Here is a 13,310-nt window from a genome sequence, read left to right on the forward strand (position 1 = left end):
CATCGTGTTCCCATCTTAATACATACTTTCTAGAGTAAATCTTGGCTTAGGGGGTCTTTGGAAAAGTCTTCCTTTGGAAAATACTGGCTAATCTTTCTGAAGGTGAAAAACAAGATAAATCCAAGTGACCTAGAAAAGCTAGAGTGAGCCCTGCAAGGAAATGGGTTGTTCAATGCAAAGCAGGGAGAAGTACAAGGAGAGGAACCCTGCTCTTTCTGCACTCTGATCTCTACACACACACACTCACACACTCTCCCTCACACAACAGAGAATAAGAGAGTTTCCAGAATCCAGAAGAGACGGGACATATTTCAGATGCTTGCAATAACTACACCTCTGCCTATTCTCTCTCTCTCACAAGAAATCACTGGCTCCAAAGTCCCCACGGTGAGGACCTGGCAGCACAGTGACTAAGCACTAAAAGATTATCTAAAATGTCTAAGATAAAAAGGCCTTGTTCGGTTTTATCTGCATTGTTTGAAAATGTGGTTTACCACTTATAGAGAGGAAGGAGAAAAACTGACACGAAGTCTGCTTTTATAGGTCTAGAACGCTGTGCCTCTGTGTTTGGGGGACGTGAGGATGTGTGGATGCGTCTGGCATGTGCTCATCATGACACATTTTAAACTTGCAGATTGGGCTGATTTTGACTGAAAGGATAGAGTATAAAAAAATAAAAGTTCTGGTAACCATGGACTAGAAAGGAGTGAAGATTACTGGTGACGTGGCTCAAACTGTCAGCTACCTACATCTGGCATCTTATTTCCTGAAATTGCCACAGAATTTCAAAAACAATTTTTTTTTTTTTGGCAGTAGCTGCAATCTTGTTTTAACCAATTTTTTGACCAGTATCAACACACATATAAAATAAATGTAATCATTCTGTTTCCTCCCTTGACGTGTGTGTGTGTGTGCGTGCGTGTGTACACACCACCTGGGGACAGTGTTAACCAGTTAAGCGAAGGCGGTGGCTCGCTGGTAACTCACATGTCGTCAACGTAACAGGGGTAAGGCATCTGCTGCATGTAGATGCCGGTTTTCTTCTCTGCGCCCGTCAGCACCCTGATGATCGCTTGCTCCACCACATCCTGCAAGTACGCGAAGCCCCCCCAGACGTACCGCATATCCTCAAAGGGGTCAGCCCGAGGACCGGGGTCCCAGTACCTTAAATCAAACCACAGGCGATCAGACATTCCTTAGAACCATACAATAAAAAAAAACTCAGTCACCCACAATCCTACCACCATTACAGAGCCACTTTTCTTATTTCTGTGTCTTACTTTCCGGTCTCAGCTGACACGTACACATGTTTTTAAATAAATATAATCAGAATGAGCAAACCACTTGTTGGTTTGGGTTCCACCCCCGCCCCCCCCCCCGCTCCATTAGCTCCCTAACATTGCAACAAGTAGACGGGCCAAAATTTACTTAACCATTCCCTTTTATCTTGCTTATTTGCTCCCTTTTATAGAAAGGGATAGTGCTGGCACAGAGAACCTAATGTCTTTTTTTCCTGTTGATTTAATTCCTCAGGACTAATTCCCTAGAATGGAAATGCTGAACCAAAAGATCATGATATTTTAAGACCTTTGCAATAGTTGTCTCCACAATGAATGAGCCAGTTACACCAAAATCATGCCACCAATTTGAGTTATACTTTGTTGGAAATTTTTACCAAATTATTAGTTAAAATAAAGTACCTCTACTCACATTAGCTGCTCTTGATTTTCCCAAGACTGACTGGTACGATGGGATTCAACTTACCCATCCTTGATCTTATTCGTCCTCTCCACATTGTCGATATCCATCCGGATCTTGTACTTGACGTGATGGGGCAGCTCGACACTGCCAGGAGCAATTCCAGTGAACACGATCCCAGCCCAGAACTTCCGCTCATCCAGCAGCTCCATGGACTTGTTGATGAGCAGAACCTCTGTTGCCACTGGTTCCAGCTTGTTCAGGTTCACACACTGAAGGAAGAACAGCCATCATGAGAATGCCGATGGCCGGGAAAACAAGCGGTGGCCAAGGCAGAATCTATGCTAAGAGAGAAGCGCTAAGTGCATGACTTCTTTTATCCCCACTCTCTACTCCTCTCAAGTCATTCTCCAATATTCAATTGAAAGTGGGTTGTTTTGGTTTTTAACTGCAATTTAAGGGAAATATTGGAAGTATTTAGAGGTAAGTTACCTATACTGATTTTTGTGGAGGGAAAGAGGTTTAAACCTCATTTTTGCTTCTGTTTTCTTAGTAATTTTGAGTCATAACAACTAACCAAGCAGAACAAAAGAACCTTTCATTTGTCCCTATTAAGTCACCTCATTTTTAGGACTCAATTTTTAAAGTGTAATTGGTCCTATTAGATTTTACATAAGTTTCGTAAGTAATGCTTTTTTTAAGGGAATGCTTTGTTGCCATTAGGTATTGGGATATCAAAACACAGGAAAACCTTGAAAACAATGGATAGAGACATTCTTGAGTCAGATAGAATAAAGCTAGAAGTTAGGTTTGTTGATTTACTCACTCAGTCATTTAACTAACATCCATTGAGTACCTTTTTGTACGCTACACTGTGTGTTAGGTGGAGGGATACTACTGTAAATAAGATGACACATTATTTCTAAACTTTACTCCAATCCAAACCTTATTGCACCATCTCAGAGAAAGAAGCCAAAGCCTTTTCTAAGTGGTCCGCAGAATAGATCCTCACCTCCATGAAGCGAGAGATGGTCTGGATTGCCTGGTTGGTCTCATTGAAGGCTTCTCTCCAGGTGTACACAGAGCCATTAGTGGACTGCACTTCCTCTGGGTGCTTGGCCAGAAATGCCACGATATCTCTGGCTGTCCAATCTAAGCCTTCCAATCGCTGTTCCCAAAAGTGGTCATTGCCTCTGCTGTCCAATAGCGTCTGCCATTCCAATGACAAAGTACAAGTAGTAAACACCAACTAAGTCTTGATGAGCATTATATGGTTTACAAAACCCTTTCACATACATTGTCTTTTTTTAAAATCTTCATAGAAAATTGTGAGATAGGTAACCCAGTGTTCCCATTTTACAGGTGAGAATACTGGGCTCTCGGATTCTACTGCACCTTCCCACTGCATTATATCTTCTTCCTCTTTTGAGACCCAGGCTGATGACTCCTCATAAAGACCCTAATCTCTAGATTGAATTAAGACACACCTACTTTTGCTGTTTAGTCTGGGAAAAGAATTCTGCTGTTAAACCAATATGATCTTTTCCAGTTGTGGGATGCATGGGTCATGATGCAAAGGAGGCCTGTCTTCCATCTCTTATTCCCTAGCTGGCTGGCTCTCCACGTGGGTCAACATGGAAAGAAGGAAAACCTATCTGGTGGTCAACCAGCAGGTGCAGAGGACCAGGGCAGAGGCCTGCACAGATGTGCTGCCAGAAAAATGGGTCTGTTTCAACCTCAGCTCATGGAAAGGAGAATCAGCTACAACTCCTTTCACACCTTTGAGAACGTACATGAAGCTCTGGCTCTACTGAAATGGAATCCCTAAGGGGCCAAACTCTGCTATTTTTTAAATCAGTCTTACTTCTACTAACATATAAGTTTTTTCCCCATGTGGCTTCATATTTATTATTATAATGGGAGCATAATAGTTTTTATAGAGTATATAAACTATAATTTCATTAACTATTCCCATACCGCAGCATTCAGTCTAATTTCTCACAATAACAATTATTATAGCAATAACATTCTCTCTCATATGGTGACTTCTTTCTTTAAAATTATTTCTGTATGGGATACATCCCTGAGGGTGTGTGAAATGCAGATACACAGGATAGCACATTTTTTATGGCTCATACAATTTCCATTCCAAATTGTTTTCCTATAGGGAATAACAATTTATACTGTCATCAGTTAAGATATGTATTTTTGTTAATGAAATAGGTACAAAATTGTACCTCACAAAGGTTCAGAGGGGTATGGGTTAGTGATTCTGAAATGACTTATTTGGGACTTGAACTGAGCAAATAAGACCTGAGTGAAGACATGTGGCATTTGGGGTGAGGCCCTCCCTGGCCAGTGTGGCTTCTCAGCAATATGGTCAAGGAGGGCAGCAAGGCCGGAGAGACATGCCCAGTGAGATCACTGATCACATGGCCGTTCTAGGGCACGAGAGGGGCCAGGAGACCAAAGATCCCCCTCAGGAGCAGTGGCCAGGGAGAAAGCAGAGGCTTGAGATGAAGGAGACAAACAGCAGCTCAGAAAGGAGAACAGTTTATATCAGTGGGTTACATGACTCAACGGAGAAGCGCCTCCAGATATGTGGGGTGACGCGACGAGTGTAGACAGAGCCAGAGACAGCAGAAGATAAGAGCTACCACAGAGTAGAACGGTAGCTGCCGGGGGCTGAGGGAAACAGGGAAGTCAAAGGGTATGAAGTTTCAGTTTTGCAGCACAAAGAGTTCTGAGGCCCTAATGTACAGTGTGGTAACTATAGTTAATGATACTGTCCTGTATACTTGACACTTGCTAAGAGGTAACTATGTGAAGTGAGGGACATGTTACTTAGCTCCATTGTGGTGATCATTTCACAATGCACACATATATCAAAACACCAAGTTGTACACCTTAAATACATACACTTTTGTCAATTACACATCAATAAAGCTAAAACAAAAAAGAAAGAGCTACCCCAACAGATGCAGAAGTCTCAAGCATTGCCTTGTGTACCAGACGCAAGGCTGCAGGGGGTACAGAGGACTGAGTGGCCCAAGCTTGTGGAGTGAAATAAACACTCCTTAGTAGAGAAAAGAAAGCAGCTGGAGGAGGCTCCTTCGACTTCCACCCGCAGGCTGATGAGTCCCCATTTGGCATCTCAGCCTAACCAGCCCCCTGTACTCCAGGCCCCAATACCCACTGGCCTGTTGGACATCCCCACCGTCCACCAGCTAGAAATCAAGAATCATCCTGAAGCTGCCCTCTCTTTCACCCCTCCACAATCAAGCAGTCACCAGGCTTTGCCTCCAGCCAATGCCTTGGCCACCTAGTTGGATAGCCTCCGCCCTGGACTCTGCCTTCCACCTTTCCCCTCTTCAATCCACCTGTCAAACCAGAGTAATAGCTCCCCTTGCCTCACACCCTTTCATGGTGCTCCAGAGCTTAAAGTAAAGGTCCTTGGCTTCACGCCCAAGGCTCTCCAAACCACACGTCATGCTTTTCTCCCCAGCCACAGCTCCTCCATTTCTTATCACACATCCTGTGTTCTCCAGCAGGATTCCTAATGAATGCCATGGCCATGTTGGCAAGCGCCTTGTCCCAGAAGAACTGAGAGCCTGTGAACTGCTGGAGTATCCAAGTCAAACCCTCTATTTAAGAGTAGGGGAAGCATCTATCTGCCTACAGACTAAAACTCATGGAGTTCCTTCAACAGGGACCCTCACCATCCTCTGAGACTCAGAAGGAGAGAAGTCCAACAAGTAGAAATGTACATTCTAAGGAGAGGACCAGGAAGAAGACACCTGAGACCACACCTAAGTCTATGGCACTGTCTGTGGCTGGACCACTTGAATCCCTTTTGGAGGAGAGACTGGAGTCCAACAGAGATCCATCCTTGAAGGGTATAAGCTGTTGCTGTTATTATTATTAGTCAGAAGTATTCAGTCAATCCATACAAATTATTGTTCATGTTTTTCTGACTAAAGTCCCTTGGTTTTTAAAGGCTCCCAATTTAAGAATTAAATTGCAAGACTAGTGCAACAAAGATGACTCCAGCCTTCCCCTCATTGGAAGACCACCTGCGTATCGTCCCTCCCAGGGCATCAAGGGACAGTCCTCAGCCTGGGAGAGTACCTCCCAGGGTAGATACCTCCTCTAACACCCAGCTGCCCCTCTGATCAATGAGGTGTCAAGAAAAGAAACCTGGCAAAATCCATTCGTGCTTCTTAATAGCAGCAGGAAAAAAAGGAAGAGGCCTCTCTCATCATGGAGAGAGGAAATAGTCTAATGATTCTCTGACTCAGCCCAAGGCAGGATGATGCAATTAAATGGCACTCAGTCTCAAGCAAAGGAGACATTCCATTCTTGCTCAGACTCCTCCGCTTTTGAATCCAATTGTCTCTAGAGCATTTATCCCTTTTCAAGTGGTTCTGAAGCACTAAGTGCAATTCCCCTCCATGCAGTAACAGCAGCTCTACACGCACACGGTGCCTCGGGGAATGAGTATCTCAGGTCAGACCAGACCTTTGCTCACACACACCTCTGTCCAAGACCCACAAGGACATAGTAGGGCTAAGTAAGATGCTGTGGCTCTAGAGCCAGAAATGAAAATCATCAACGTCCTGTAATCACCAAACTCTTGCTCCAAATACCAGCCCTAGGTTTCTTGGAAATCTGATTTTGACTATCAGACGCATTGATGCTGATGTGCATGAAACGGTGTGATTTGTGCACCGTCACCTGTAGCTCTGCCAAGTGATGGGCCTGTGGCTTGAGCAATGCTCAGTGCGTCTGCACTGGTTCAATGTAAAGAATCCTCATCTCAGTCACTTCTGGGAAAGTAAAGAGCATCAGTCAGGTACACGGTAATCAGAGGGACACTCACCCGGACAAGGTCCATTTCTGGGCTGCTCTCCAGGAAGGTCCAGATCTTGGGGCTGAGCTCTTGCCACATGCCTTCCAGATCATGAAACACAGCCAGTTCCTGGAAGGTCTTATTCACCTGGAGTCAAACAGGGAGCCAGGGGCAGCAAAAAAAAAAAAAAAAAAAAAGAGAGAGAGAGGCAGAGACATGAGAACTCAGCTGCTCCCTGAAAAGATGTTCCATCACAGAGGCCCTTTTCCAGTCCTTCCCATTCCCAAGAAGTGTCTGCCTGCAGCAGTGATTCAAATACCCAAGGCTGGAGAGCTGGCCCTCAACAGTCAGCTTGGGCCTGAGTCAGACTGGAGGTTCTCACTCTTTGGAAATCCCAGAAGAGCCATGAGTATACTCAACACACGCCATCCTAAGCCACCTTTATATTTTTGTCCATAATTCTAGGAGGATTCTGTAGAGGGCCTCTTGGGCCCAGGCAGCTTACCTCAGCCATAACCTGCCTTGTGACTGGAGTGTCAGGTGTATACAGGATCTTCCCAACAAGCAGGGGCTTGAGAGCTTTCCATATGATGCGGGAAAGAGGACTGGACTCCAGATTCTTCATCAAATCATTGCAGTAAGGAGCTATGAAGAGGATGAAAGGCAAATATTTGTATGCATGCTCATGTACTTGTAGGAAGTAACAAGAGCTTTGGAGCCAGCTGGTCAGTCATGGGTTCAAATCTCAGCTCTGCCACTTAATGGCTATGTAACAACATCACTTGTCTGAGTCTCAGTTAGCTGGCTCCTCTGTAAAAATAAAGTTAATGACATCTACTTGGCAGAGATGCAGAGAGGATTAACTGAGATGCTATCTGTGGAGCCCCTAGAACGATGCTTGATAAATAATCAGAGCTTATTATAACATTGATGATGGATAACTCACAACTGAGACAATATGGAAAAATGTTTTTTATTATGCACAATCCTTTATAACTCTAGATTTGTAACTCTAGATAGCTTGCACCAGTCCTCACCACTTTGCTTTTATTGGAAACAAAGAGCTGAATTCAGACTTTAGTTTTCAAGCAGAAATTTTAAATTTCCCTTTAATTAATAGGTCTCATCACAAGTATATGTAATAAATGTAATAAACATCCCAAACTGAAAAATCCAAATTTATAACAGACAGCAGGGTTTGATTATCCAGAAGGATTCCTGATTTTTTTAAAAATTTCATTCTGGGTTCTTTTAGATACTAAGAATCCTCTACATGCTACAAAGATAATTTTTTTTTTTAAAGAGGATTTTCTCACAGTTATATCTGTTGTAAAAATGAAGGTTCCCTTGGGTTGACTTGCAAAGTGAGGGAGCGGAGGGGATGGCATTTCAGAAAACTGCCTACAGCGCCCTTCCCTTCAGGCTCGCAAAGCAACCTGCCATGTCTGGAGTGCTTCACTCTAGACAAGAATAAAAGGTTCTTGTGTCACAATAACGCACAAAAAGCCACCTCACTCAGTGTCCGAAAGACACACCTGCAGTTAGAAATGGAGAAAGGCTCACTTGCATCATATTTTCAATGAAAACGATGCCATTGTCTAAAACTGTAACACTGGCTCCTGGCTGCCACCAGGCACAGGACACACATCCCCACGAAACTGCCCGAGTGTGGGGAGCAGATATGGAGCTACAGGGTTCTTTAACGCCACCTTGCAGCTAAGAACCACAAACAGCAGATCGCATGTCCGAGTCTGACGGCACACACACACCACCATGAACAGGTATTTTGAAGGCCACGTGGTTTACCGAAAAAAAGCATGGAGCCAGACAGATCTGGCTTAATCCTGGCTCTTGCCGATTAGCTATGGTGTGGCTTTGACCAAGTCGCTGAACCTCTCTGAGCCTATAAAATGTGGGGTTATAAAACCTTCCTTGCAGGGTTATTGTAAGGGTTAAATGAGCTAAGTTAAATAAAATGCATAGTACATAGGAAATGTTCCCTAAATGTTATCTTTTATTATTGTTGTTGTTATTGTTAAGTCTTTACTGTAAAGCATACCTCAAGGAGAGGGAGGGGAGAGGGGAGGGGCAAGGGAGAGGAGGAGAAGAAGGAGAAGATACTTGATCACTTTGGGAGCCACCCTCTGACATCCCCCTGAAAACTGAGGAGATTGGTTTTCAGTCATCCATTCACGTGATAAACACACTGCACGCCTGGGATGTGCCAGGCCCCATTCACACAAGTGGGGACAGTTGACTGATTAGGAGAAGATTCCCTCCTCTAGGAGCTCAGTCTGGGGGGGCAAACAGGTAAACAAACATCCACCGCTGCTACGTAGGATGAGGATAAGCACGAGGAAGCAGGTGCCGCAGGTGCCACGGGTGCCACGGGGCTGAGCCTGGAACCGAGGTGGGCTGGGGCCAGGGCTGGGGTCTGCACAGACACTCACTTGTCGAATTGTCATAGAAGGTGCCGGCATCGTCCTCAGTGCCGTTGCCTCCAAAGAGGGCTTTGTAGTTGTTGTCCTCGTACCAGTTAAGGGACTTGATCTTCAGGCCCCCCCCCTCAGGATGGCCACAGACGATGCGGGACACGGCCTGGTAGATCTGCGTGGAGGAGCTGGAGCTATTCACGTTGGTCAGAAACATCACCTCCTGCCGCATGTCACTCCAGCTCCTCATGCTGAACAGCTGAAGGAGAGGAAAGAGCGAGGGAAGGTTGAAGACACAGAAGAGGAATAAACAGGTCAATTTCTTGACCTTGCCAAAGCCTCACCCCAGAACCTATCTCGTCTGATGTCGCCTCTCAGAGGGCCATCGCTCTGTGACGGGATTGCCAGAGCCTTGCTCCTCCTCTGTGGTCCAGGGACCAGTGGTATCAGTGTCATTGGAGGCTGTTTGAGGTGGTCTATCTATCTACGGTTCAAATCTGCATTTTCACGCGGTGCCCAGGTGACTCCTAGACACGTTAGAGACTGAGAAGCACCGCTTAGCAGTTAGGGGAGCCCCTGGTGACGGGCTTTATCTATTCGGATGATCATTGAGTTTACAGAAGAGGATGCTTTCTTTGAACAACTATGTGTTCATAGGCGTACATCAGGAACCACTTACACCCTCGGTCACTGCCTCATTTCTACAACACCTCAAACTTCAGTGTGGAAACTGAGGGGCCCTCTGCCCCCGGGCAGAAGAGGTGCTGTGTGTGAAGTCCCCATCCTTGTCTCGGCTGAGTGTCAGGCAATGGAAAGAGCGCATGGTGGGGGACCGAGTTTGAATCCCACTTGTGTTTCTCATGAGCTCACAGCCTTCAGAAAGTCACTTCTCTGAGGGCCCAACTTCTCATCAAGATGATGAAGCTAAAACAGTGTGGCGAGGAGAAAGTGACACGATATCTGACATCCCAGAGAGGGCCCAACACAGAACGGTCCCTGCCGGGAAGAGCCAGATGCCCCAGGCAGCCGGGGGTGGGGGGGGGGGGTGGCGAGTCTGGGACTCACACGTGACCTTTGTCTCACACACCAACGTACCCCAGCACCGTGCGGAATTCTTGGCCCAGTGGCTCTTGTAATTCAATATTTATAGAGCACTTTGTATTTCCACACATTTCACAATAAATCATTAAAAAATCCCTGCATTCCTTGCCATGCCACTGCATGTTCTCACCGCCTGGAGGGCTGAGGCGTGGTGAGCAGCGGGGAGTGGCTGCGGAACCCCGTACTTGCCCCGGAGGTGGGCTAGGTTCGCACTCCGCAGGCCCAGTTTTCCATCTCACAGAGCCTGCTGGCTCCAGTGAGGGACAAGGTCCTGGGCGCCATAGAGCCCGCCTTTGCCTTCTGCCTGCAAGGGGAACCAGGCGCCCCGGAGGCGGTCAGAGGTCACAAAGATTCCTCCCTCCAGAGGGAGCATCTAACACCAGGAGAACACAGTTAGGCGGCCCGCTTTTCCTGACTTTTATCTTCTCATCACCTGTATGAGGTATACAGACGGGGAGGGGAGAGGTAGTCAGACCACCTCTCCTTTCCTTGGTGGGTGCAACAGCCCTAGAGGTTTATAAACGACAGCAAAAGCCACTCACTTCTCTTTCTCACCACCAGCCTACCATCCCCCAATCAAAAGGACAAATTGCTTCCCACCTAAAGCCAGCACATCTTTGGACAGAAGCACCATAAATGACTGAGTTATTCCAAACTCTGGGCTCTTCCCGGAACCTGTCTTAGGGGCAAACTCCTACTCGTTCTTCTACACCGCAGCTCCCGCGCCACACCTCCTCCGTGAAGCGCTCCCCCTCACAGGGAGGGGGGCCGCTCATCCTCCAGCCCACGGAAGGTGGTGTTTGATCCTCATCCGTGGAGAGAAGAACCGCCGACTCACTTTCTCAATCCACTGCGATGGCCTCCTCCTGCCCTCGCCCCCATCAGTCTCCTAGCGTAACAGGCGAACCATAAACAACCCTCATCCTCTAGGTCACACCAGGCGCCCCTGCTCCGGACCCTCCACTGGCCTCCCATCTTACTCAGTGTAAACCCAGCCTTGGCAGCCCTGCACGGCACTCACCTCCTGCTGCTAACCCTAACCGTACCTCCGACTCCCCTCTCACTTGCTCTCTTTGTCTGGCCACGGCTGGGCTCCTCCCTGGTCTTTATTTTATTTTTTTAACATCTTTATTGGAGTATAACTGCTTTACAATGTTGTGTTAGTTTCTGCTTTATAACAAAGTGAATCAGCTATACATAGACATATATCCCCATATCCCCTCCCTCTGGTGTCTCCCTCCCACCCTCCCTATCCCACCCCTCTAGGTGGTCGCAAAGCACCGAGCTGATCTCCCTGTGCTATGCGGCTGCTTCCCGCTAGCCATCTATTTTACATTTGGTAGTGTATATATGTCCATGCCACTCTCTCACTTCGCCCCAGCTTCTCCCTGGTCTTTACATACATCTCTTCATCATGCCCAACATCAGTGTCTTTGGATTTACGGTTCCTCCTGCTTGGAGTGGAGGCCCTAGTGTCATTCCCTTCAGGCTCAGATGTCACCTGAACAGAGAGGACTTCACAAATCAGCCCCCTTTAAAACACCACCTCACAGCCCTCCAGCCTCTTACCCGGCTTTATTTTTCTTCATGGCAGGCATCCCTGCTGTCACATTATATACAGAACTGTTTATTTCTGTCTCTCGCCCCATGTCAGTCCCACGAGAACAGGGAAGTTAGTGCGCTCGCTGCTGAGTCCCCAGCACCCGGCTGTGGCAGACACCTGGTGGGTGCTGGGCAGGTAACAGAGACACTGTTTCCTGCCCTGCCTCCCCAGGCTCACCTTCCTGTCACCCAGATGTGAAGCTCATGTCCGCTCTCACTCATCTGCCTCCAAAAGTCCCCATTCCCAGCCAACTGCCAGCCCTGTGAATCCATATTTTCTTTCTTTGAAGAGTCTCCTTTTTATTCTATTTATTTACTTATTATTATCTATTTCTTTATTTACTTATCTATTATTTTGTTTATTCCAGTTACCATCAGGGTTCGGACAAAAAGTGGGCTTAAGTAGCAAGAACATGGGCTTTCGAGGCCAACGGTCCTGGGTTCGAATCCCAGTTTTGCCAATTAACTTACTAGGTGACTGTGGGCAAGTTGTCTAGCTCTTCTGAGCCTCAGTGTCACCTGTAAAATGGGCACAGTAGGACCCACTGACATCTGTCATGTGGATTACACAGGGAAATTTGGTGAAACTGCATGAACCAGGGCAGCTTAACTCCCTTTTCCTTTTCCTTTTAAGGGTTGTGCTTTGGTCAAACAACCAACTTTCTTTCCAAACATGGAGCAGATCTCCAAGTGCACTTATTTATTTATCTTCTCCCATTTGTCCCAGAGAAATGGCAAGTTAGACAATGAGTCACTCGTGGCAAAAGTGACTTGATTTAGTGTTCCATTGAGAGGAGCAGGTGGCCCTTGCTGTCCAGGACCAGGGGACAAGCAGGGCACAAGGAAGCAGCTGCCAGGAAGAATGTATATTGTTCAGTTGGAGAGGTTCTACCACATGAGCAACAGGAGCATCAGATGCCTTCAATTTTTTTTTTTACCCCAGACAAAAGGCGGGCCAGTGATGCAAGAGGAAACAGCTGTAACCAGACCGTGAGGTTAGAGGCAGCCTCCCATGTTAGAGACCCTGCTTTGCTTTCTCTAAGGCTGGCAGGGACCTGCAGAGTAGTACGGGGCATATCAGTGTCAGCTAACAGGGCCTGGGAGAAATGACTTGCAGGGCAGGTTCTGTTTCTCATTCTGCCTCCTGGAAGAACCCTGGGAGACCCAGCTTCTCCACCTACAGAGCGGTCACCAGCGTTCATAACCGGAAGAACAGATGGCAGCCTGGAACAGGGCTTCTCCTCCTGAAAGGGACCCCAAAGCCAGCCCTCTCCAGTCAGACACACAGGAGCAGAATTGAAAAACAGAACAGACCCAAAAGCAAAACACTAATAAATCAACAGCGTTGAATCTCGGTGTTTTCTGTATTTTCCAAACATTCTGCATTTCCCATAGTGAGCATGCAAGCCTTTATTCTTAGGAGACATAAAGTGAGCTTTGATATTTGAGAAAAATGATACAAACCCCAAAAAATGACTTAGAGAAGCAACTCATAATAAGACTGGACCAAGTCTGAGAGAATTTCACCATGAATTATTCCTACCCAGTGTCTTAAACATTAAGGTCTGCATGATTTCTGACCACCATCCCTCAAGCTTAGCTCTTTACACACCTGGCTCCAAATGGTT

The 13,310-nt window shown here is 46.6% G+C and overlaps 1 protein-coding gene across 11 annotated transcripts in view; it reads right to left on the minus strand.

Annotated features, from left to right (window-relative positions):
* The window catches only part of ABCA1 (ATP binding cassette subfamily A member 1), a 177,282-nt gene that overhangs the window by 47,205 nt on the left and 116,767 nt on the right, over positions 1-13,310 (minus strand). For all 11 annotated transcript variants that reach the window (XM_082403724.1, XM_082403720.1, XM_082403726.1 and 8 more), the window contains 6 exons: positions 8,998-9,238; positions 7,053-7,192; positions 6,578-6,694; positions 2,711-2,908; positions 1,765-1,970; positions 988-1,164 (listed from right to left, as the gene is read on the minus strand). In XM_082403724.1, the coding sequence (XP_082259850.1) occupies positions 988-1,164; positions 1,765-1,970; positions 2,711-2,908; positions 6,578-6,694; positions 7,053-7,192; positions 8,998-9,238 (1,079 nt within the window). The remainder of the gene's footprint in view (positions 1-987; positions 1,165-1,764; positions 1,971-2,710; positions 2,909-6,577; positions 6,695-7,052; positions 7,193-8,997; positions 9,239-13,310) is intronic.

Source organism: Balaenoptera borealis (assembly GCF_965194805.1).
Source record: "Balaenoptera borealis genome assembly, chromosome: 8".
Taxonomy (NCBI): domain Eukaryota; kingdom Metazoa; phylum Chordata; class Mammalia; order Artiodactyla; family Balaenopteridae; genus Balaenoptera; species Balaenoptera borealis.